The sequence below is a fragment of the Drosophila grimshawi genome, unplaced genomic scaffold (assembly GCF_018153295.1).
Source record: "Drosophila grimshawi isolate 15287-2541.00 unplaced genomic scaffold, ASM1815329v1 contig_311, whole genome shotgun sequence".
In the NCBI taxonomy this organism is placed as follows: domain Eukaryota; kingdom Metazoa; phylum Arthropoda; class Insecta; order Diptera; family Drosophilidae; genus Drosophila; species Drosophila grimshawi.
In genome coordinates, this window is record NW_025063098.1 from 25,993,630 (window position 1) to 26,012,797 (window position 19,168).

General features: G+C 40.7%; 8 protein-coding genes across 10 annotated transcripts; 5 read left to right on the forward strand and 3 right to left on the reverse strand.

Moving 5' to 3' along the window:
* The first annotated feature begins 45 nt into the window (after nucleotides 1-45).
* On the forward strand, nucleotides 46-1,694 carry LOC6568592 (tRNA pseudouridine synthase A). Its single transcript, XM_032740614.2, has 4 exons — nucleotides 46-147; nucleotides 208-702; nucleotides 763-1,042; nucleotides 1,108-1,694. Exons 1-4 carry the CDS (start codon nucleotides 120-122, stop codon nucleotides 1,619-1,621), a joined length of 1,317 nt encoding a protein of 438 aa, XP_032596505.1. The 5' UTR covers nucleotides 46-119; the 3' UTR covers nucleotides 1,622-1,694.
* Nucleotides 1,695-1,866: 172 nt separating this feature from the next.
* LOC6568591 (signal recognition particle subunit SRP72) lies at nucleotides 1,867-4,186 on the reverse strand. The gene is made up of 4 exons (XM_001994419.3): nucleotides 3,996-4,186; nucleotides 2,894-3,936; nucleotides 2,146-2,831; nucleotides 1,867-2,082 (listed from the first exon to the last, which is right to left on the reverse strand). The coding sequence occupies exons 1-4, from the start codon at nucleotides 4,105-4,107 to the stop codon at nucleotides 1,953-1,955; spliced, it is 1,971 nt and encodes a 656-aa protein (XP_001994455.1). The 5' UTR covers nucleotides 4,108-4,186; the 3' UTR covers nucleotides 1,867-1,952.
* Nucleotides 4,187-4,287: 101 nt separating this feature from the next.
* Nucleotides 4,288-6,846, forward strand: LOC6568590 (septin-2). The gene is made up of 2 exons (XM_001994418.2): nucleotides 4,288-4,549; nucleotides 5,453-6,846. The coding sequence occupies exons 1-2, from the start codon at nucleotides 4,402-4,404 to the stop codon at nucleotides 6,562-6,564; spliced, it is 1,260 nt and encodes a 419-aa protein (XP_001994454.1). The 5' UTR covers nucleotides 4,288-4,401; the 3' UTR covers nucleotides 6,565-6,846.
* A 490-nt stretch (nucleotides 6,847-7,336) lies between these two features.
* On the forward strand, nucleotides 7,337-12,254 carry LOC6568589. Its single transcript, XM_001994417.3, has 7 exons — nucleotides 7,337-7,699; nucleotides 7,806-7,954; nucleotides 9,024-9,939; nucleotides 10,723-10,842; nucleotides 10,912-11,079; nucleotides 11,144-11,252; nucleotides 11,321-12,254. Exons 1-7 carry the CDS (start codon nucleotides 7,636-7,638, stop codon nucleotides 11,559-11,561), a joined length of 1,767 nt encoding a protein of 588 aa, XP_001994453.1. The 5' UTR covers nucleotides 7,337-7,635; the 3' UTR covers nucleotides 11,562-12,254.
* A 182-nt stretch (nucleotides 12,255-12,436) lies between these two features.
* Nucleotides 12,437-13,252, forward strand: LOC6568588. 3 transcript variants are annotated; one of them, XM_001994416.3, is made up of 3 exons: nucleotides 12,437-12,520; nucleotides 12,585-12,849; nucleotides 12,921-13,252. In XM_001994416.3, exons 1-3 carry the CDS (start codon nucleotides 12,452-12,454, stop codon nucleotides 13,232-13,234), a joined length of 648 nt encoding a protein of 215 aa, XP_001994452.1. In that variant the 5' UTR covers nucleotides 12,437-12,451; the 3' UTR covers nucleotides 13,235-13,252. The 3 variants fall into 3 exon arrangements, with proteins under 3 accessions (XP_001994452.1, XP_043070820.1, XP_032596337.1); XM_043214885.1 differs by having other exon boundaries at nucleotides 12,624-12,849; XM_032740446.1 differs by having other exon boundaries at nucleotides 12,907-12,958.
* On the reverse strand, nucleotides 13,218-13,908 carry LOC6568587 (signal recognition particle 14 kDa protein). The gene is made up of 4 exons (XM_001994415.2): nucleotides 13,870-13,908; nucleotides 13,743-13,815; nucleotides 13,573-13,673; nucleotides 13,218-13,435 (listed from the first exon to the last, which is right to left on the reverse strand). The coding sequence occupies exons 1-4, from the start codon at nucleotides 13,891-13,893 to the stop codon at nucleotides 13,304-13,306; spliced, it is 330 nt and encodes a 109-aa protein (XP_001994451.1). The 5' UTR covers nucleotides 13,894-13,908; the 3' UTR covers nucleotides 13,218-13,303.
* Nucleotides 13,909-13,992: 84 nt separating this feature from the next.
* On the forward strand, nucleotides 13,993-16,604 carry LOC6568586 (elongin-B). Its single transcript, XM_001994414.2, has 4 exons — nucleotides 13,993-14,473; nucleotides 14,712-14,805; nucleotides 15,126-15,270; nucleotides 15,792-16,604. The coding sequence occupies exons 1-4, from the start codon at nucleotides 14,471-14,473 to the stop codon at nucleotides 15,904-15,906; spliced, it is 357 nt and encodes a 118-aa protein (XP_001994450.1). The 5' UTR covers nucleotides 13,993-14,470; the 3' UTR covers nucleotides 15,907-16,604.
* Nucleotides 16,605-16,610: 6 nt separating this feature from the next.
* On the reverse strand, nucleotides 16,611-17,704 carry LOC6568492 (esterase GA18864). The gene is made up of 3 exons (XM_001994413.2): nucleotides 17,522-17,704; nucleotides 17,140-17,463; nucleotides 16,611-17,046 (listed from the first exon to the last, which is right to left on the reverse strand). The coding sequence occupies exons 1-3, from the start codon at nucleotides 17,649-17,651 to the stop codon at nucleotides 16,625-16,627; spliced, it is 876 nt and encodes a 291-aa protein (XP_001994449.1). The 5' UTR covers nucleotides 17,652-17,704; the 3' UTR covers nucleotides 16,611-16,624.
* Nucleotides 17,705-19,168: the final 1,464 nt, after the last annotated feature.

Consider the following 19,168-nt stretch of genomic DNA (forward strand, 5'->3'; position numbering starts at 1 on the left):
GTTGTAGCACACTCCCATAATGCATGATGGAACGCAAGACATCATGCAACAGCTGTGTGTAACAACACGTGTGAAATTTTTTTATTGGGTTTTGTGTATTTTTGTATTGCTGTAAATAAATGCTACTGAGACGCTACACAAAGGCAGGTGAATTTTGAAATATAATATCAGTATGATTAGCCATAAAATAATGAATACCTCAAACAGTTAGCCTTCACTCCGAAATAAAGCGGTTCATTTGTGGTTTTCGGCACAAATCCTTTGCAGTTGCCATAAGCGAAGCACTCGACAAACTGCAAGAGCAGAAAATGGAACGACAAGCGCAAAAGGAGGCGGAGGATGAATCGGTGAAGGAGGCGAATCGCCTGAAACGCACACTGAAACGCAAGAAGTGGGTGGATTGGCACGCGCAGGATGCTGAAGATGCAGCAAATGGCATTAAGCGTGCGCCTTTTGATCCTGCGGATCGCATTAAACGCAAGAAAAGCGCAATTCTGTTGAGCTATTGTGGCGCCAACTATTATGGCATGCAACGCAACCCGGGCATGCAAACCATCGAGGAGGAGCTCTTCAAGGCAATGCTCAAGCACAACTGGATAACGGAGGATTCGTTCAAGCAGGTGCAAATTGCCAGCTTTCAACGTGCCGCACGCACCGACAAAGGTGTCTCTGCCGCCCGACAAGTCTGCTCCATCAAGCTGCGTAAGTAAAAAGCACAACTCCAAATATGATTTGTGTTTAATTCTCACTCAAATTCCACAGCGGATGAACTGGATTTGGTGGCTTTTAACAAGGATCTGCCAGAAACGATTCGTTTGTTTGGCGTTGAGCGCGTGACAAAGGGTTTCAATGCCAAGGAACAGTGCAATGCTAGAACTTATACCTACACGCTGCCCAGCATTGCGTTTGCCGGCTGCAACGAGCAGCAGAATCAGCAGGATCAGGCTACATTCCGCTTGACACCCGCGCTACATGAGCAGATTTGTGAGACTCTCAAGCTCTACGAGGGAACCAAAAACTTTCACAATTTCACCAGCAAAAAGTTGGTCACAACTTGTCAACTAACTAAATTATTTTTATTATTCTTAATTGTTTATTGCTTTCTAGAAACTTTTTGGATCCGTCCGCGAAGCGTTTCATCATGTCCTTTACGTCCAGCGCTCCCTTTCACAGTCCGCAGGGCATTGAGTTCGTTACGCTGCAGGTGAAGGGTCAGAGTTTTATGCTGCATCAGATACGCAAAATGGTCGGATTGGCCATTGCCATTGTCAGGGGCAATACGACAAGGATAACGCTGGAGCGCGCACTGACCGAGGAGCGTTTGGATTTGCCCATGGCACCGGGACTTGGCCTCGTGTTGGATACGGTGCACTATGAACGCTACAATGATCGCTATGGAAAGGATGGCATACATAAGCCACTGACATGGTCGGTACAGGAGCAGCAGGTCACTCAGTTTATAGAGCTGCACATCTATTCGAATATATATCGAACCGAGGCGGAGCAGTGCAACATGCTCGATTGGCTGAGCACGCTGCATTTTCACTCATACGACACCAGACGCGGAGACGAGGAAAAGAAGTCAAACGAGGATGGAGAGGAGGATGATGGAGAGGAATAGCATAAACATTGCTTACATTTAAGTTTGAGGATTTATCCTTTATAAAATACACACTACAATTGCTCCTACTTAATGCCGGCGTTTAGCGACAGAAAATCATTCTACAACTTCTCCAATTCCAAATCCAGTTTAATGTTTTATTTAATTACTTTTTTTTTTTGTTTGTTAAATCTTGTTGTGGGCGTATTTTATGGAGAGGGATAGCTTAAGCTCATTTTCTCATTTATAAAATAGGAGAATCGAAATCAAGGATTACCAATTTATTTGCATATATATATATATTATATGTAGCTTGGATACAGTGCGTAAGCAGTACATGATTTGCCCACACTTAGAAGCGTCCACCCTTCTTCTTCTTGTGGCCACCCTTGCGATGCTGTTGCCTCGGTCCTGGTGTCGGCTCCTGGTACACAGGCGTCGCCGGCGAGTTCTTGCTCAGATTGACGCGATTCGACATGTCGCTATGGGGAAAAAGAAAGAAATCTCAATTTAAGATTCACTACGGGGTTAAGGTGACCACTCACTACTGGTCGGCGGCACCGGAGGCCATGCCCTGGGAGCCCTTGATGATGTCCTTGGCGCGAGCACCGCCACGCTTCTTGCGGAAACCGGTGCGTTCGTATTTGGGCAGCCAACGTTCCGGATCAGGAGCCACCTCGTCATTATAATTCTTGGGCAATTTGCCCATGCGCTTGCGATGCGCATTCTTTTTCTTGTCGGTGGCAGGCGTACTCGGCGACGGCTCCACTTTAGCATTGGCCGTCTTCTTCGCTGCCTTGGTGGACATGACCCAGTTGGCCGATTCAAGTGCATCGATCTCCGAGGCAGTTGTCAACGTTTCCAGCTTGGGTAAACGGCGACTGATTTCCAGCGCACGTTTGGGATTGAACTGGGCATAGGCAATGACGAGCTGAGCGAGCACCTTCATATCGTTGGGCTTCAGCTTGAGCAGCTCCTCCAGCGAACTGGCCGCCGTCTCCGAGGCACCACCACGCAAATGAAACTCGGCCGCCTGCCGCCACATGTCGGACAGATCGCCACTACTAACATTATTCAGTTTATACCATTCGACGGCGGATTTGAGGAGAGCCGACGCCGCCGGTTTATTGTCCGTGCCCAGGTAAAGGGAGACGAGTGCCGAGACAACGCCTGGCTTGTACTTGGACTCGCCCAGCGAGAGCAGCGTCTCAATGGCATCCTTGCGATTGCCCTGAAATTACCAAAAACCGGATTAGATTCATCTCTAATCCTAGCATCATGTGCATCCCTCACCTGCAACAGCTGCAATTGAATTATGGCAAATTTACTGACAAATTCGTGCGTTTTGTGCGTTCCGGCAAACTTTTGCAGCTGCTCGATGGCCTCCTTGTGCTTCTTGTCCTTGCCGAGCTGGCTGCAACGGATGAGCAGCGCCTCAAACTCCATCTGCGGGTATGACTGGGCCAGTTTCTGCGTCAACTGCTGCACCTGATCGCTGGCATTGGTATAAAGAGCCAACAAGCAGTTGTTCAAGGCGATTATCTGCTTTTGACGGGAAGTCAACTTGGGCTCACAGGCATCGGCCATTGCGGCGCGTATCTTCTTCTTGGAATCAAAGACATTCTGATCCTTGTTGATGACCACCGCATTATTGCTGGCCACAGCAACCAAAGCCGCATCCTTGGGCTTGTGACGCAAGCAATCCGCATAGATAAGACTTGCTTCCTTAATTTTGCCCTGCTGCTGCAGGCAATAGGCCAACTGCACGCGAATCACATCGACCTCCTCGAGTATCTCCTCCTCGCTAGCGCCCTCCTCTTCGAGGAAATCACGGCACAGCTTCTCGCTGGTGCGCAATTTACGCTCAGCCTCGACATATTTGAGGCGATTGGATTGGATGCAGGCGCTATTGAAGTACTGCTCGTACGTATCTTCCGGTACCTCGGGCACCTCCCTATCCTTGTCCAGCGCCAAGTTGGCGGCCACTGCGCTGAGATTGGTGCGTCGTTCATCCTCGAACTCATCGCTGCTGTTCTTGATGATGCTCTTGTAGGCGTCGAGGCAATCCTCGTAGCGCTCCAGACGGTAGAGGATCTGGGTGCGCAGCTCCTTCAACTTGGGCTCCAGCGGTTGCTCTGTTGCACCATCATCGATGGTTTTTAGAGCCTGCTGCTGTTTGTTTAGGCGATATTCGCAATAGGCTTTCTCAAATGTCAGCACACCATTGAGCCGGTTCTTTTCGATGAACTTGTGCGCCTCATCGAACTTTGATAACTGCATCAAGCAGACAACTTTGCAATGGAGCGCCGTCTGATCCTCTGGTGCAACGCCAAGAACTAGTTCCAAAACACGCACACATGAACATTTACCCTTTCTCACTCACCTCAATACTCACTGCGATTAACGGCTTTGACCGCCTTGTCGTATTCCTGATTGCTGCCAAACTTATGCACATCAGCATAAGCCGCTTTTATAAGCGCCTCTTTCGGGTTTGTGTCTTTCGACATAACGATGAAATATGAAACAAATTAGAAAACTTGACACACTGAACTTTCGCCTCGTTCGCAAGTTTGACAGCTGGACACATCAGCAGCATAAAGTGCCAGTGCTGCCACTTGCCAAAACAATATACAGTGTGACCAGTTTACTTCACTGTGGCGGGCGATAAATAATATCTCTGTTATGCTCAGCTCTAACTCGATAACGATAGTATATCAACAATAGTATTCACTGGCGACGCCTTTGCCAGCTCTCCTGTTTTGCGTGTGTGTTTCTTTTCTGTGTGTAAAATTATTGTCAAAATGTCGGCGGAAGTTGATTTTATCAATAAAAAAGAAGTGCATCTACGCACACTAAAGCAATCGGGGCACGTCGGATTCGACAGTTTGCCGGATCAATTGGTTAATAAAAGCGTACAAAACGGATTCGTTTTCAACGTCATGTGTATTGGTGTGTATGCGTTTCTCTGCATGTTTTGAGTGTGTTGTGTTTGCATGTGTGGGTGTGTGTGTGTGTGTATGCGGCATGAACTGTGTATGCGAGTGTGACGAAGAAAAAGATGTGAAGTTAAGCTGAGAGTGCATTGCTCACAAATTCTTTTGGCATAAACTGGCAGCACTGCATGACTCACTTATGCGTGTGTGTGTGTGTGGTGAATGTATGTGTACATATGTATGTATGCATGTATGTGTAAACAATTGAAATCGGCGCGAGACGAAGCCGATTAATATGCACAAAGCAAAAGTCTAGCAATCGATTTTCATCAATTGCTTTCTATAATTTCACCCTGACACAAATTTACCATTTATGTGGTGCCCAATTGAAAACACTTGAGATGACTTAAGAGTATCTCTCTTTCATACCATATGCTCTGAGGGCATTGTAACTTGATCGTTCAGTTTGTAACGGCGACAAAGGAGCTATAAATAGTGTTGATCAGTACTAAGAACAGAGTCGATATGGAAATAAATAATTATGAAATTATTTATTTTTTAATTTGTATCTCACTGATTTCCTTAAATATTGTTGATCACTATGAAAAACAGAGTCGATATGGGAATACATAAATATAAAATTATTTCTTTTATAATTTGCATCTCAATGATTTTCTTTAGCCCACTTAAAAGAAAAAACCTATTAATATTCTTGATCAGTATCAAGACCTGATCCAATATCAGAATAAATAAATAAATATAAAATTGTTTCCTTTCCGATTTGAATCTCAATGATTTCCCCTAATCAAGTTTAAACAAATGAGCTTTAAATATTCTTGATTAAGACCAGAATCTATATAAAATATAAATTAAAAATTATTTCTATTATAATTTGCATCTCAATAATTTTCCATCTTAGGCGAAACGGGTCTTGGAAAATCGACGTTGATGGATACACTGTTCAACACTAGTTTCGAGTCGACGCCGAGTCCACATACACTGCCCAGCGTCAAATTGAAGGCACACACATACGAGCTACAGGAGAGCAATGTGCGATTGAAGCTAACGATTTGCGATACGGTCGGATATGGCGATCAGATCAACAAGGACGATTCATTCAAGGCCGTGGTCGATTATATTGATGCACAGTTCGAGAACTATTTACAAGAGGAGCTGAAAATCAAGCGATCCTTGGTCACATGCCACGATAGTCGCATCCACATTTGTCTCTACTTCATTTGTCCGACGGGGCACGGTTTGAAATCGCTGGATTTGGTGTGCATGAAGAAACTGGATAGTAAGGTTAATATAATACCCGTTATTGCCAAAGCGGACACAATTTCCAAGGTGGAACTGCAACGTTTCAAGGCAAAGATCATCCAGGAGCTAAACACAAATGGGGTGCACATCTATCAATTCCCCACCGATGATGAAACGGTGGCGGAAACGAATAGCTTGATGAATTCACACATCCCATTCGCTGTTGTCGGCAGCACCGAATTTATTAAGGTGGGCAACAAGTTGATCCGGGCCCGTCAATACCCATGGGGGACCGTTCAGGTGGAGAACGAGACCCATTGCGATTTCGTTAAACTGCGGGAGATGTTGATCCGTACGAATATGGAGGATATGCGCGAGAAGACGCATACGCGACACTATGAACTCTATCGCCAAAAGCGTCTCGAGCAGATGGGCTTCAGTGATGTGGACAGCGATAATAAGCCCGTCTCATTTCAGCAAACTTTCGAAGCGAAACGCTCCAATCATCTCGCTGAGCTGCAGTCCAAGGAGGAGGAAGTGCGTCAGATGTTTGTGCAGCGTGTCAAGGAGAAAGAGGCAGAGCTCAAGGATAGCGAGAAGGATTTGCATTTGAAATTCGAGAAATTGAAGCGAGATCATTCGGAGGAGAAGCGCAAGTTGGAGGAATCACGGAAGGCCCTCGAGGAGGACTATTTGGACTTTCAGAGACGCAAGCAGCAGTTGGCCACGGCACATCATACTCTGACGCTGGGCAAGAGCAAGAAGAAGTAGACGATGAGCGTAGAGATAATCCGCTCAATTGTCTATTAGCTATAAGCAAGCGTCGTCGTCGTCTTCTCGAGAGTATTTTGTGCGTGTTGCGTATATCCCAAAGTATAATTATTGCTTTCTCATCTCGTTGTATTTCATTTATGCTATTAAGTTTATTTCAAATATTAACATATACACACATACATACACACATATATACATATATATGCATATACATACATATAAGTATGATTATTTACAAAACTAACGAATAAACGAACTTAGTATTTTAAAACATTTAAATAGCCGTTTCAATTTCTGAGCAGCGTTGCCACTTCGCTGTGAAACCATGAATCAAACTGAATTCGATTTCACATTACGCACGTCCATTAGCTCAGCTAACGGAATTTGTCATTTCGTGACTTCAAGCAAAACGATAACAAATATCGAAACATCAGCTACTATATGCATTTGTGTGTTTCCACTTATCATATCAGCAGTTATTATTATTATTAAAAAAAGCTGACGGCTTCGTTGACATAGTGGACATTGCTTATGCTGCCAACTAGCGCAATCTGGCTTACAATATTTTTTAGTAGTTAAGTAACTTTTTGTATATTTGTACTCAATATAATTATCAGCTGATAATGGTTTCCAAACAGTGGAAACGCGTTTTTGATTTGCTAAAGAACCAACAAGCAAGTGACTCAAGTGAACGCGGTGGAACTAGCTAAACAACTTTTTTCGTTCATTTAGTTCAATGAGTCGTTCGATCGAACATAATACGCAAGATTTGGCAACTCTAACTTGCAGTGCAAGGAATAAACGAAAACGCAATAATTGTTATTGCAAATTTCTGATAAAGGCGTTCAAATCGAACCCTAAGCAATAAAAAAGTGTTCAGCTTAATACATACATTTTCAAAAGTGGCACAAGCAATACCGAACTTGGCGTGCTTGTTCGTGTGTGTTTCCCATTTTTGGTTTTACTATTTAAGGGGCGGGGTGCAGAGAGGTTTACTGCAAAAAAGTGATTTCTCGATAAATAAGCGTTCTCGGAAATTCCAGACCGCAATTGTTGCTTGTCGCAAAAATGCATCAGAGCAGAAGTAGCAAAACAGTGCTGGCCATTATTCTATACGCTATTTTGCATACAGGTAAAATATGATTATTCAGCTCCACTGCCCCCTCCCCCCAATCAATATTTGCTCGTGCATATTTAATAATATTCAACTCACCCCCTCCCCTCGCTTTTTGTTATAGTTAATTGTAAAGACGTTATAATAACTGCGCCACAACATGCATTGGTCGGCTCCACGGTGAATGTGAGCGCCATTTTATACGATGACAACAAAATTGCCAGCAAGGACTCCTATAAGTTCGAGTGGCAGGATGGAGCGGGAAACAGTAAGGTAAATACAGCTGTGACAAGTGTAAACAAAATGTTTAAATACAGCACTAGAAATGTTTAAAGCGATCACTTGGCAAATTGAACTCAAAAACCTTAAATGAAACAAACACAGTGGTTCCTCGCAAATAAGAACTTCCACCAATTGTAATTTATTCGAAATGCGCAATCTCTATAAAAGTTAAGGCATTAAAAAAAAAACCCAAGTAACAAAATCGTACAGCAAAAGAAAGCAACTAATGCCATATAGAGAGTACAATGGCACAAATTAATATATATGTGATTTCTATGACTAATTGGCTGTACATGCCGCATGCCCTGCGTCAGTCCCATTTCCAATTATTATTATCAAAAACCACTCATCGAATAATTTGCAACAATTGTGTAGTTCAAAGTGCTGCACATGCACATGTGCCTAATAATAATAATAACAATAATAGGTATTTCCAGAGTTAAATTTAGATATCGCTTTAAATGAAAATGTATGTACTCGATAACAAAAAAATTTACAATGCAAATTTTACAAACATTTGACGTCGTTCTGTTTGTCGTGCCTGGTACGTTTTTATACCCTCTTCGCGAGAGGTATTATGAATATGCTATAAGGCAAATATCTGATGATTAAAGATTGTTTGAACACTCCAAATTTAATTACATTTTTAACAATTTTGTGTAAGCACATAAATTGAATTTTCATTTAAGAATTTGACCTGTGCATGAAACTAACACAATTTTCGAAATGCTACTCAATTTAATTCTAAATTAATTAAGATGATATTTTGAGTATATTTTGTTTGTGAAAATGGACAAAGATATGTATATCAAATTTAATTTTCTTCAGTTAACGCAATCCATAGACATCCATGTGACAATTTAAGCATTATATAGTTGTCAAACAGCTTTATATTATAAATTTGTTGGGTATGCAAACAAAAAATATTTACTTATTTATAGACAGTGGTTATCTAGAAGCAGTTAAGCTGCGTCATAGCTGCACCCCTTTATAAAACGAAAATATATAAATAAATTGAAGACTGATTATCATACACACATTCCCTACTGATTATGCACAGCAATTTGTGACGAGCGATCCGATCAGCAATTGGACCATAGACTATGCAAAGAGTACAACAAAATTGGGACATCATCGTCTAGCTGTCAACGTAATGAAAGAGTACATTTTTTGGGTGCTGGTGGCAAAGAGCTCAGTTGAAATTACGGTGGTGGATACGCTCACCGGGAGTCTGCAGCTCATACAGGATGATAAAGCGCGAGTCGAGGACTATGTCTCGACAAAGGAGCCAGTGAATCATAGCATCGAACTGTATCCAGCTGATTCAATGTACTTGAAGGCAAACAATTACTACATAAATACGTACTGGTTTCAAAACTGTACATATCTAGGCATGTCGCATGCCTACAACTATCAAGAAACATATCCCGTTCCGGATAAATACTATGATGTCGAAGTGCTGGTTGTGGCATCTCCATTCCCACCGCCAGAGCCAACAACATCAACAACAACAACGACGACGACAACAACAACAACGACGACCACAACAACAACAACGCCCGCTACAACAACATCCACATCTACAACATCAACTACAACACCAGCAACAACAACAACTACGTCAACAACACCAGCAACAACAACGACAACGCCAGCAACAACAACAACCACTACGTCAACAACACCAAAGCCTTCTCGCCAGAGGCGGGACACAAATCAAACCATGCACGCAAATGCCAGATTACTTGGTCTAAATTTGGCTGCCGCTGTGCAACAACAAATGCAGCAGAACAACAATGGCAACAATAGGAGTGTCAACAAATCATCTGTGGCATTGATAAATCCATTGGGTGTTCTCCGGCCGAGACAGCTGTTGCAGGCGCCGCCACCTCCATACGATTGTGTTGACGGCAACATCATTGCCAAGGATCCAAATAACACTTATGGCTATTTCAAGCGACGAATTGTGACCAAAAGTGAGTGCACAACACTTATTAAGAACTATTCCAACTTTTAGCTTGTTTATAATCGATGTGGAATCTAAATTTCAGTCATTCAGCTTTTATATGCTTTCCTTTGATGAGCCAGTTTCCCAACTTTACTTAATACACTCAAACGTTCCTCTTTGCATTCGCATCAAGTCTTTTATACAAATAAACTTGATCAGCATCAACATCCAACTCTATTTAGTACAGCCTATATGTCGGGAACTATATTTAAACAGCCCTCGCAAATTATCGAATATTGTCGCTGGCATTTTCTTTATTGTTAATTGCGGATGCGTTAAAATGTGAACTATCTCATATAGCATAATCTTTTTGCCAGAGAATTACTTGAGGTTATCCGAAATCAATCAAAACTTAGATTCAGGGTATCTTCTAGATGAGCTCTCGACTAGAGCATTTCTACAAGTAAAATCTATGCTCTTTTGTACATTAGGGTTCATATTATTAAACTTTGTTCGCCTTAGAACTGAAGGTTCTGCCCTGGTATTCTTTTTTTATGCTAACTTCTCTCTGGCCAGGTTCAATGCTTCTCCCTATTATTATAAATGCAACAGTGACCATTTTTGTAATTCTAATTATATATTCCTCTGCGTCTTCGGATCTTTGTTCATAATTATAATTGGGTTTTATTTTGGTGAAAATACTATCTCTGTAAACAATAATTGAATTCTTTCCTGTTCCAACATATCTTTGAATTGTAGCACATCTTTCACTTAATAAAATGATTAATATTATTTTCTTTGCACAACACAGCACCCATTTCGAACTTCTCCTCCAAGGGCAAGGCCTGGCTGCAGCATTGGGAGCTAGTCGATCTACAAATCACCTGCAATGGCTCACCGCCATTCAAAGTCTGCACTCGATATTTTGACGGTATGTCCTTAAATACGTAAAATGAATTTGATTTAGTTTGGCTAATGATTGAATTCTTTCACTATGCAGCGCCTTACAAGATCATCGGCAACGAGACGTGCGACGATGATGTCGAGATAAGGGAAACGTGCGACATTCCTTATGTTCGTTACTTTCTGGAGAGCAAGACAATACTATTTTTCATAAGCAACGACGTCTCTGCGACCGTAAAGCCAGTTGCCATTAACATCTATGAGGGTCAGTAAATGACAAACAAAATTGAAGAGAATCTGATTCTAATTTGTTCAAACTCTTTCGGTAGCCAAGCGACAATCGCAGCTATCAGTCGTTGTAGTGCCCATCACCTGTACTTTGGTGGCCGTTTGTCTGGTCATCTTTGGAGTCGCCTACTATATGCAGAGCCGTAATCGGTGAGCCCTCTTACGAACACCTTTCTGGGTACAAATAACTGTCTAATTTCTCTTATTTTGTTCTTTAGCTTTACGGTGGAAGTGGCTGATTTCAATTTTGGTGATACACAATCGGTGGACATGGAATATAAGACATTCCAGCAGCGTTTAATTGACAGCATACGCGATGCGTGGCCATGGCCCAGGTGGCGTCGGTACTCGCAGTCCAGCACGGATCTCATGGCCGAGCAGCCATCCAATTCGGATGGGTTTGGCGGCGGCAACGTTGGCGACGTCGACAGCAATTTGCGCTACAACACGTTCAACTAAAATCAAAAACAAAAATAGGGCGTCATTGCAAATATTGTTATCTGTATTATTTAACCCAATTTAATTTAAATTTAGTTTATAATTTTGAGTTTCTTTGAAAACGGTGCGTTTCGAATTATTTTTTTTTTTTTCATTTTATTATGCGGTTTTGTTTGGTAATGCGCATACCATCCCTGAATTTACCAATTGTCACGTTTATTATCCACATAAAACGCACATCTGCTCACCAATTGCCAAAATGACATGCAAAAATTAATAGCAAATGCAGCAACTTTATGGAACGCAGCTGAAATTCTCATACATGTTAAAGACTGTCTTTGTTCTAAATACAAAAATTATAACAAGCAAAAGCGAGGAAGGAAAGGATATTTACTTATGCTACAAGAATTGTTTGTATTAATAAGTGTAAGCCTTAAGATATAATGTCATGTTCGTAAGCATAAATATAGAACAGGCAATATGATGGCAAAGACACAGCACATACATACATCAAGTACATACACAAAACTACCAAAACACACAACAACAAAATATAATATTCATTGTGATAGAACTAACAGTATATTTGTATGTTTAAAACAAAAATTTGATCATGATAAAAGCTACTGAAAGTACATGGTTTGTGCCGAACCAAATGAAAAGTCTTAATAGGATGACATTCAATTAAATACACATATGTATATAATATTTAAATGATTGCGTTATTTGAGGTGGTTGTCCAAACATATCTGGCAGTAACTATAGGAATTTGAATACGCCTGCTTTGCGCTCAATTTGGGCGCAGCAAAGAGACTGTTAACGCAAAAACAGCCTGTTAATTGGCAGAGGCGTCTTTATGCGCTTACAGAACACTACGAAACAGTTTGAGTTTGTCTTTTGCAGCTAAAATAATGTTTCTAAATGAAATAGGACAGCCATTAATACTAGACAGTAAAAAAACATATAGCCCCTACGAACGGGCAAGTATAATTAATCTATTCATCAATAATATGTGATAAATTTCATTTACTGTTGCGCTTGTAGCACAATGGACCTATGTTGTTAACATCTGCCGCATTCCAGGAACACAAAGTGCCCACAAGTTTTTGTGACAGGATTATCGGCTGCGCTGAGGATGTGGCTCGATTCCAGCGTGTGCCCGGCGAATCCAAACAGGATTATGTATATCGTATCATCAGGCCAAATGAACCCACCGAAATAGGCAATGACGGAAATACAATGCTGGTGACTTTGATACCAGCGGGAGAAAACGATGTTGGGGAATCTTGTCATTTGTATTACCTGAAAAGTGAGTTGCGCAAATCATAATAAAAAAAAAACAGAATACCCAATTGATATGTGCAAGTGATTGTTTTCCAGCTGACTATGTAAGAGCTTTGATAGTCGATAATTTGACGGGATATTTGGATTTTATACCCAAGGCTGGTGCATTGTTTCATCGCGCTCTCAGCAACGGCATCGATGTCATGTATATCGATGATATTTACTTCGAGTCCAGCGATGATGAGTCGCTTGAGCAACGGGAGCACATTTACGCATTCGCTCAGCTGATAAGGCCCAGATTTCTGTTTGGACTGCGAAAGAACAATTTACCACAGAATCTGCTCGATTTGTGTGTGCAAAAGTATCGAGGCCATAATCAACAACAAACACAAGTATCTTTAACATTGTAATTTACAAAAGGAATCGCCATTGGTATTGGACAACTAAAAAGTGTTTGAACTAATTTTAAATTTGATGCCTTATGCTTTGGTCGCCTTGGCCTTGCTCTTCACTTTCTTTACACGCTTCAGGCCATCCATTTTGCTCTTCATGAACTGGGAATACATCGCCATCATTGTGGGCACATTTTCCTGGCTAACAACTGTGGAAATCTGCAACAAATACATAAGTGAATTGTCAATCAATAAATTATCTCTTACTAGCTGCACATCTGCTTCTGCTTCTATTTCATAAAAACTTGCTGGAATTCTTACACTCCTCTTGCTTATAATTAAGCCCTATATATTACCTTCTTCGATTTGCATTTGGCACGCATTAGGCACATATTGGTTTTCGGCTTTGGCAGCGGCTTTCTACCTGCTCGGGGTACGGGTTTATCGTTTCCATCGTCTAAAAATGAGGAAAAACACACTTTGGAGACAAGTTCAAAGCACACACAGAGCGACTCCAGCAACTTACAGCGCTTGAATGTTATCGTAAATGAGGCATCCTTTTTCGCCTCATTCGCAATCTTCTCCAGCAGCAGTATGAACTGTAAATAAATTCACGTTTATTGAAAAATTCACGTTAAATGCGATTTATTTACGTTCGAATTGTCGAGTAAAACCATTTCGTGGCAGATAAAAGCAGCAGGCGTAAAATGACACTTGTGCGTTATGGCGTTATTTAGTAAATTTTAAACTTAAATGTCACTGTTAATTAACAGCATTACAGACGAAACAAAAATTGGACCAATCGGCTGCTCACTACTCGTATTTGCTGTTAAGTTGGCAGGGCTGGCATTCGGTCTTGCTTCGCCAAAAAAAAAAAGTTTTACATTAATATCCGTAAAAATCGACGAAAACTTACAAGTGCCAGGCAAAAAGCGCGACTGTTGCACGCCCAGAAAAACGCACGCAAAACATAGCCAAGCAGCACAGTCCGCCAAAGCAGAACAGAGCACTAATCGCTACATATATATATATTTTTTTTGGCTGGTGCTGTAAGCAGAAACGATCGAACGACGACCGTCGAGACTGCCGCCAAAGGAAGCGACCGCTTGCCCGCCCCGCGTACTACGCTCCACCCCCCCTCAGCCCAGCAGCCGCAGCAGCAGGCGAAACGACAATAACAAGAGATTGGCCCGGCCCTTTGGCAGCTAGTAAACAACTTACAGCCAACTTACAACAAATAACAAAGTAGCTAAAATGGTAAGCATGCGTCCAAAAATTTACAGCCGGCCTCTGCAGCGGCATAGGACGAACTGATGACGCTGGGCTCAACTTTCGCCTCACTTATGCTCGCAAACACACACAGCTACACATGTACATACACGCACACACGCACATGTGTGTCTGTGTGTGTGTGTGGGGGGTGAATAAGCAAAATGTTGCTGTTGTTGCTATCTGAACTTTGACCGAAATCTTTTGTCATTTTGTTTGTTGACAGGACGTGTTCCTCATGATCAGAAGGCAAAAGACAACCATCTTCACAGATGCTAAGGAAAACACATCAGTTGTCGAACTGAAACGCATGATCGAAGGTGAGTATGAAGGCATGTATGCAACGATGCTGGCCATCTAATTGGGAACACTCATTTCTCATTCGTAAAGCCAATTAAGTGAATGTTATGAAATATAAACAGATATTGTGTGTATAACATAAAATATGGATATATTTTTTATTGAAAAATCCAAAGAAATCTTTGTCAATATTGATCATTTAATTATAATTTTGCCTGAAGTTTTCCTAATTGGTTGGCTACCGCTGTACGTTTATTTCTATGTTGAAGTGTTATTCCTATTAATAGATTATTTTGATTATTAAGTAATTACATATATCAATTTTTATAACAATTTTCAGGCATTTTAAAAGTGCCACCGAACGATCAGCGATTATACAATCAGGACAACGATGTCATGGAGGACGAGCAGACGTTGCAGGACTACGGTGTCACGGTGTCAACGGCGAAGGCGCAAGCACCAGCGCAACTGGGCCTAACATGCAGGTGAGCAACCATTTCCCATTCCTATGCCCATGCCAATGGCATCTGTTATGAAAGCCGCCCTTTGAGTCACCCTGATAAGCGTCTATAATCGTTTAAATGTTGTTCAACATATGTATATATAAAAAACAGTATATATCTATGTATGCATGTATGTATGTATACGCAGCACGTGTACGCGTTTGATACAGTAGTCAATGGAAGATTAGAACTTTAAAAATTAATTATGGTTAAGACAATTGTTAATTGCTATTTAATCTTTTTGAATTATATTCTATTAATGAGAATAATATTTTTTGGTAGATTGGTATTGCTATTTTTGCTAGAAGTGTATTTCAAATTATAAATATTATTTCAAAATCAGAACTATATTAACACAACTTGACAGATTTTTGAATTGACAACAGACTTTTTAGTACTGTTGACATTTTTCATATATGTTCGCAATTGTCATGATGCTATATGTAGCGAGCGAATACTGTATTAAGTTGTTACTTATATAATTTCTCTTCGCTGTTTTGCAGGAACGAATTAGGTGATTTTGATACGCTTGATATTACACCGTATTCAGCACCGCCCGACTTACCGGAAGTGATGAAGAATCAAGAGGCCTCCAACGGACAGGAGCAGGTCGCATAAGAACACAAAGCACAATGAGAAACATTGCACACAACAACATCAAGAAGAACAAGAACAACAATAACAACAAAAACAACAAAAGTAGCTGGAAACAGACTACCATTTAAGCATGCGAGATATAAAACTAAATGTTGAGAGTCAGTCAGTCAAATTTAACCACAATCGCTCGCTTGCTGCCCAAAAACAAAAATTGAAAGTCAAAAACTCTCTCGATGCAAAATGTTTCAAATTGTAACCATTTCAACTCTGCCTGGTCAAGCAACACTAACAAAAACAACAAGAGCAAAACAAACAACAGCAACAATAGCTAAATATGTATGCATTTTTTCGTTGATTATAGCATGAAACAATTTAATTAATGATTATTTGAAATGGGATTCAATCGACCGTTTTTATATTTCACAATACCCATTTAATTCTTGTTTTTTTTTTATTGAATTTGTACGAATTTGTTTAAGTGAAAAGTTACTTTACAACAATTTAAAGAAAATTAATTATGAAAAATGAAAAGTCACACAATTGAAATAGCTTAAAAAAGGAAAACAAAAATGGCAATTGAGGATAATTGAGCATAACGGTGAATATTTAAAATATTGGGATTTAAATTTATTATAATTTATAATCAAATTATGATTATTATTATTATTGTAATAATAAGATTTAATTATTATTAAAAAGGAAAACGAAAAAAATCCAATACCCCACCCCTTAACCCACTTTAATCACTATCATCCATGCCGGATCCGGCAGCCGCTGTGACAGCAGCGACTTCAGCATCATTGGCATCCGTTACACCGCCCTCATCTTCCTCGGCGCTGTCGATGAAGGATGCATTGCTGCTCTGCTGCAGCTCCAAGTGCTCCAGATACTCCTGCAAGCGGTCCTGAAAGAAATTCACATACGTCTGCTTCTGCTGCGCCGTTGCCGGAAAGTAATGGCCACCATTATGCTCGAGTATCTCGACATTCTTAAAGTGGGCTGCCAGCGACTCACTCATCTCCTTCGGGATGATCTCATCCGTTAGGCCATACACATGCAGCGCTGGAATTGTGATGCGCTCCTCATAGGCGCTCATGTGCACCAGACTGCCGGATATGAAGCCAGAGCTGAGCACAGCAAATTCGGGTCGAATAGAGGTCACTGGAAAAGAGAGAGAGCATGAGTAATTAGAACGAGGTTAACTTTTGGTATGGGTAGACAAATCGAGATGAAACCACAACTGGTCACACTCACACTTTTTTTTGGCCAGTCCACAAATGAGGCCCACAAAACAGGCACCCTGCGAGAAGCCAAGCAATCCCTGGAACGGTCCCAGCGTCTTCCAAGCGTCTTCGACGATGCGCAAACTCTCCTGGAAACCATAGGCGGGTCCACCGCGATTGGTGCCCTTGAAGGTGCCATCATCTTTATTGGCCCACCAGCTGCGCTGCTGATCGATTGATCCTTCACCAGATCCTTCGAGGGCAGCAGCAACGTGTGGCGCTGTGATGAACACAAACTCTGCATATTTGCCGGCAAACTTGCGAAACGAGCCCAGCTTGTTCTTAAACGAATCCGCTGCAAATAGTAAATACGTTGAAATTTGCAGCTTAAAGGATAGTTTGGTAAAACAAACCATCTTGTCGGTATCCGTGCAGGCAAAGGACGCGCACCTTCTCTGTAATCTCCACCTTGGAGTTGGATGTTGTTGAGGCAGCGCCACTTGTGCGGCTCGTGCCGGCAGTTTCTGTTTCGTTGTTAGTCATAATGGAAGCAATAACAACAATAAAAAGCACAGCTGCCACAAATTAGCCGCCACAAGACTAGCAACTTTTGTATTTTGAGGTTAAAACGCCGAACAGCTGATTTGGCAAATGCCAGAATTGTTAGCATCAGTTCATGTGGTTCATTTCGATTGAACCAGTTCAATTTGAAAAAGAACAATATTATGCTTTAGGACTTATGCATATTAGATATAAAAATAAAATAATAAAAAAACAGCATACAGATTTATTCAAATCATATCAAAAATAAGTGGTGTTTAATTTAGTGATTTGATTTGATTCTTTCAAATACAAGTTTACGTATATAAATATTTGCTCAAAATCTTGAAGCTATTTTTAAAATTCCTACATTTAATGCCAACCATTCAGTATAATAGTTATCTCAGCTCTACAATTGCATAAGCTAGCTTATTCTTTCGCACTTAGAAAGGGAAATTCTAATTTAGCACCATCTGTGGAGAAATTTAAGATGGTGGCGTCATCTGTGCAAGTCTAAAGCAGATAACAAGCTATTCAGCAAAATTCCAAATTTAACATAGCCCATAAAAGGGAAATGTTATTAAGGGTACAAGTGTAAACACATGTCTGTGCTAGGGAAATAGTAAAGATACATACCTTGCATATGATTTTGCTTGGGCAATTATTTTATTTTCTTTAATATTTCCCTGTCCTATATAACAATGTGGTGCCAAAATGATTTAGTTTCAATTATTTAGCACGGACTCAATTCTGTTATACGATTATATTTGAAGATAACTGGTATATAAATACATTTTTCTGAGCTGTTATAACTTTGTTTATCATGTGTAATTTATTATGGTTTGTGTGTTGCATCCTTGCCTGTTTTTCGACTACATCAATAACTTTGACTGGCTGTGCAAACTTTAACGACAATCGGAGCTAACAGTGTTGGATTCAGCCATCAAATGGGCATCCAAACTGAATGTTACATTGTTAGATACCCGCATAAGCACTGAACTGATTGATGTTCGTTATTTTTTTATTATTTTTTTTGGCTGGCCATTTAGACGTTTGAGCACGTTGCATGCCAGCCAAATTGGTTACACAGTTATACAGTTACACAGTTAACGGTTAAAGAGCACATTCAAAGAGTCAACTGCCACACACACAATCCTCAATTCCCAAATGGTAGGCGTGAAATTGAATTGGGCACAAATTTTTGTCACATTTTCGACTGTGGTGCAGTGTTGCCAATTTGGCTCTTAAATAGCTAGTTTTAAGGCACTTATTAGAATAAAAACTAAGTAGCAAATATTCAAATGCACTTAAGGCTTCTATAACATGTGCACAACAATGCTTTTAATAGTTTTTTTTTTGTTATTAATTTTAGCAATTTTTTTCTCTTATATTTTGAAAACTTTTTATTTTTTCTATCAAGTTTTGTTTGGTCAATTTTGCATTCGTTGCCTTTGCAATTTAGGCAGCACTGCTGCGCATATATGTGCTATACGTATATATATATATATCCCCCCACCCCT

Excerpts from the sequence above, each read along its gene's own strand:
- LOC6568592 (XM_032740614.2), top strand. The coding sequence starts at position 120 with ATGCTACTGAGACGCTACACAAAGGCAG. Across the intron at positions 148-207 it reads GAGACGCTACACAAAGGCAG|TTAGCCTTCACTCCGAAATA; the intron begins GTGAATTTTGAA and ends TACCTCAAACAG. Across the intron at positions 703-762 it reads AGTCTGCTCCATCAAGCTGC|CGGATGAACTGGATTTGGTG; the intron begins GTAAGTAAAAAG and ends CAAATTCCACAG.
- LOC6568591 (XM_001994419.3), bottom strand. The coding sequence starts at position 4,107 with ATGTCGAAAGACACAAACCCGAAAGAGGCGCTTATAAAAGCGGCTTAT. Across the intron at positions 3,937-3,995 it reads GGTCAAAGCCGTTAATCGCA|TTCTTGGCGTTGCACCAGAG; the intron begins GTGAGTATTGAG and ends TTTTGGAACTAG. Across the intron at positions 2,083-2,145 it reads TCCGGTGCCGCCGACCAGTA|CGACATGTCGAATCGCGTCA; the intron begins GTGAGTGGTCAC and ends TTTTCCCCATAG.
- LOC6568590 (XM_001994418.2), top strand. The coding sequence starts at position 4,402 with ATGTCGGCGGAAGTTGATTTTATCAATAAAAAAGAAGTGCATCTACGC. Across the intron at positions 4,550-5,452 it reads TTTCAACGTCATGTGTATTG|GCGAAACGGGTCTTGGAAAA; the intron begins GTGTGTATGCGT and ends TTTCCATCTTAG.
- LOC6568589 (XM_001994417.3), top strand. The coding sequence starts at position 7,636 with ATGCATCAGAGCAGAAGTAGCAAAACAGTGCTGGCCATTATTCTATAC. Across the intron at positions 9,940-10,722 it reads GCGACGAATTGTGACCAAAA|CACCCATTTCGAACTTCTCC; the intron begins GTGAGTGCACAA and ends TGCACAACACAG. Across the intron at positions 11,080-11,143 it reads TGCCATTAACATCTATGAGG|CCAAGCGACAATCGCAGCTA; the intron begins GTCAGTAAATGA and ends CTCTTTCGGTAG.
- LOC6568588 (XM_001994416.3), top strand. The coding sequence starts at position 12,452 with ATGTTTCTAAATGAAATAGGACAGCCATTAATACTAGACAGTAAAAAA. Across the intron at positions 12,521-12,584 it reads CATATAGCCCCTACGAACGG|CACAATGGACCTATGTTGTT; the intron begins GCAAGTATAATT and ends TTGCGCTTGTAG. Across the intron at positions 12,850-12,920 it reads TCATTTGTATTACCTGAAAA|CTGACTATGTAAGAGCTTTG; the intron begins GTGAGTTGCGCA and ends ATTGTTTTCCAG.
- LOC6568587 (XM_001994415.2), bottom strand. The coding sequence starts at position 13,893 with ATGGTTTTACTCGACAATTCGAAC. Across the intron at positions 13,674-13,742 it reads TACGATAACATTCAAGCGCT|ACGATGGAAACGATAAACCC; the intron begins GTAAGTTGCTGG and ends CCTCATTTTTAG. Across the intron at positions 13,436-13,572 it reads CCAAATGCAAATCGAAGAAG|ATTTCCACAGTTGTTAGCCA; the intron begins GTAATATATAGG and ends TATTTGTTGCAG.
- LOC6568586 (XM_001994414.2), top strand. Across the intron at positions 14,806-15,125 it reads ACTGAAACGCATGATCGAAG|GCATTTTAAAAGTGCCACCG; the intron begins GTGAGTATGAAG and ends AACAATTTTCAG. Across the intron at positions 15,271-15,791 it reads CAACTGGGCCTAACATGCAG|GAACGAATTAGGTGATTTTG; the intron begins GTGAGCAACCAT and ends GCTGTTTTGCAG.
- LOC6568492 (XM_001994413.2), bottom strand. The coding sequence starts at position 17,651 with ATGACTAACAACGAAACAGAAACTGCCGGCACGAGCCGCACAAGTGGC. Across the intron at positions 17,464-17,521 it reads GCACGGATACCGACAAGATG|CGGATTCGTTTAAGAACAAG; the intron begins GTTTGTTTTACC and ends TACTATTTGCAG. Across the intron at positions 17,047-17,139 it reads TGGACTGGCCAAAAAAAAGT|TGACCTCTATTCGACCCGAA; the intron begins GTGAGTGTGACC and ends TCTCTTTTCCAG.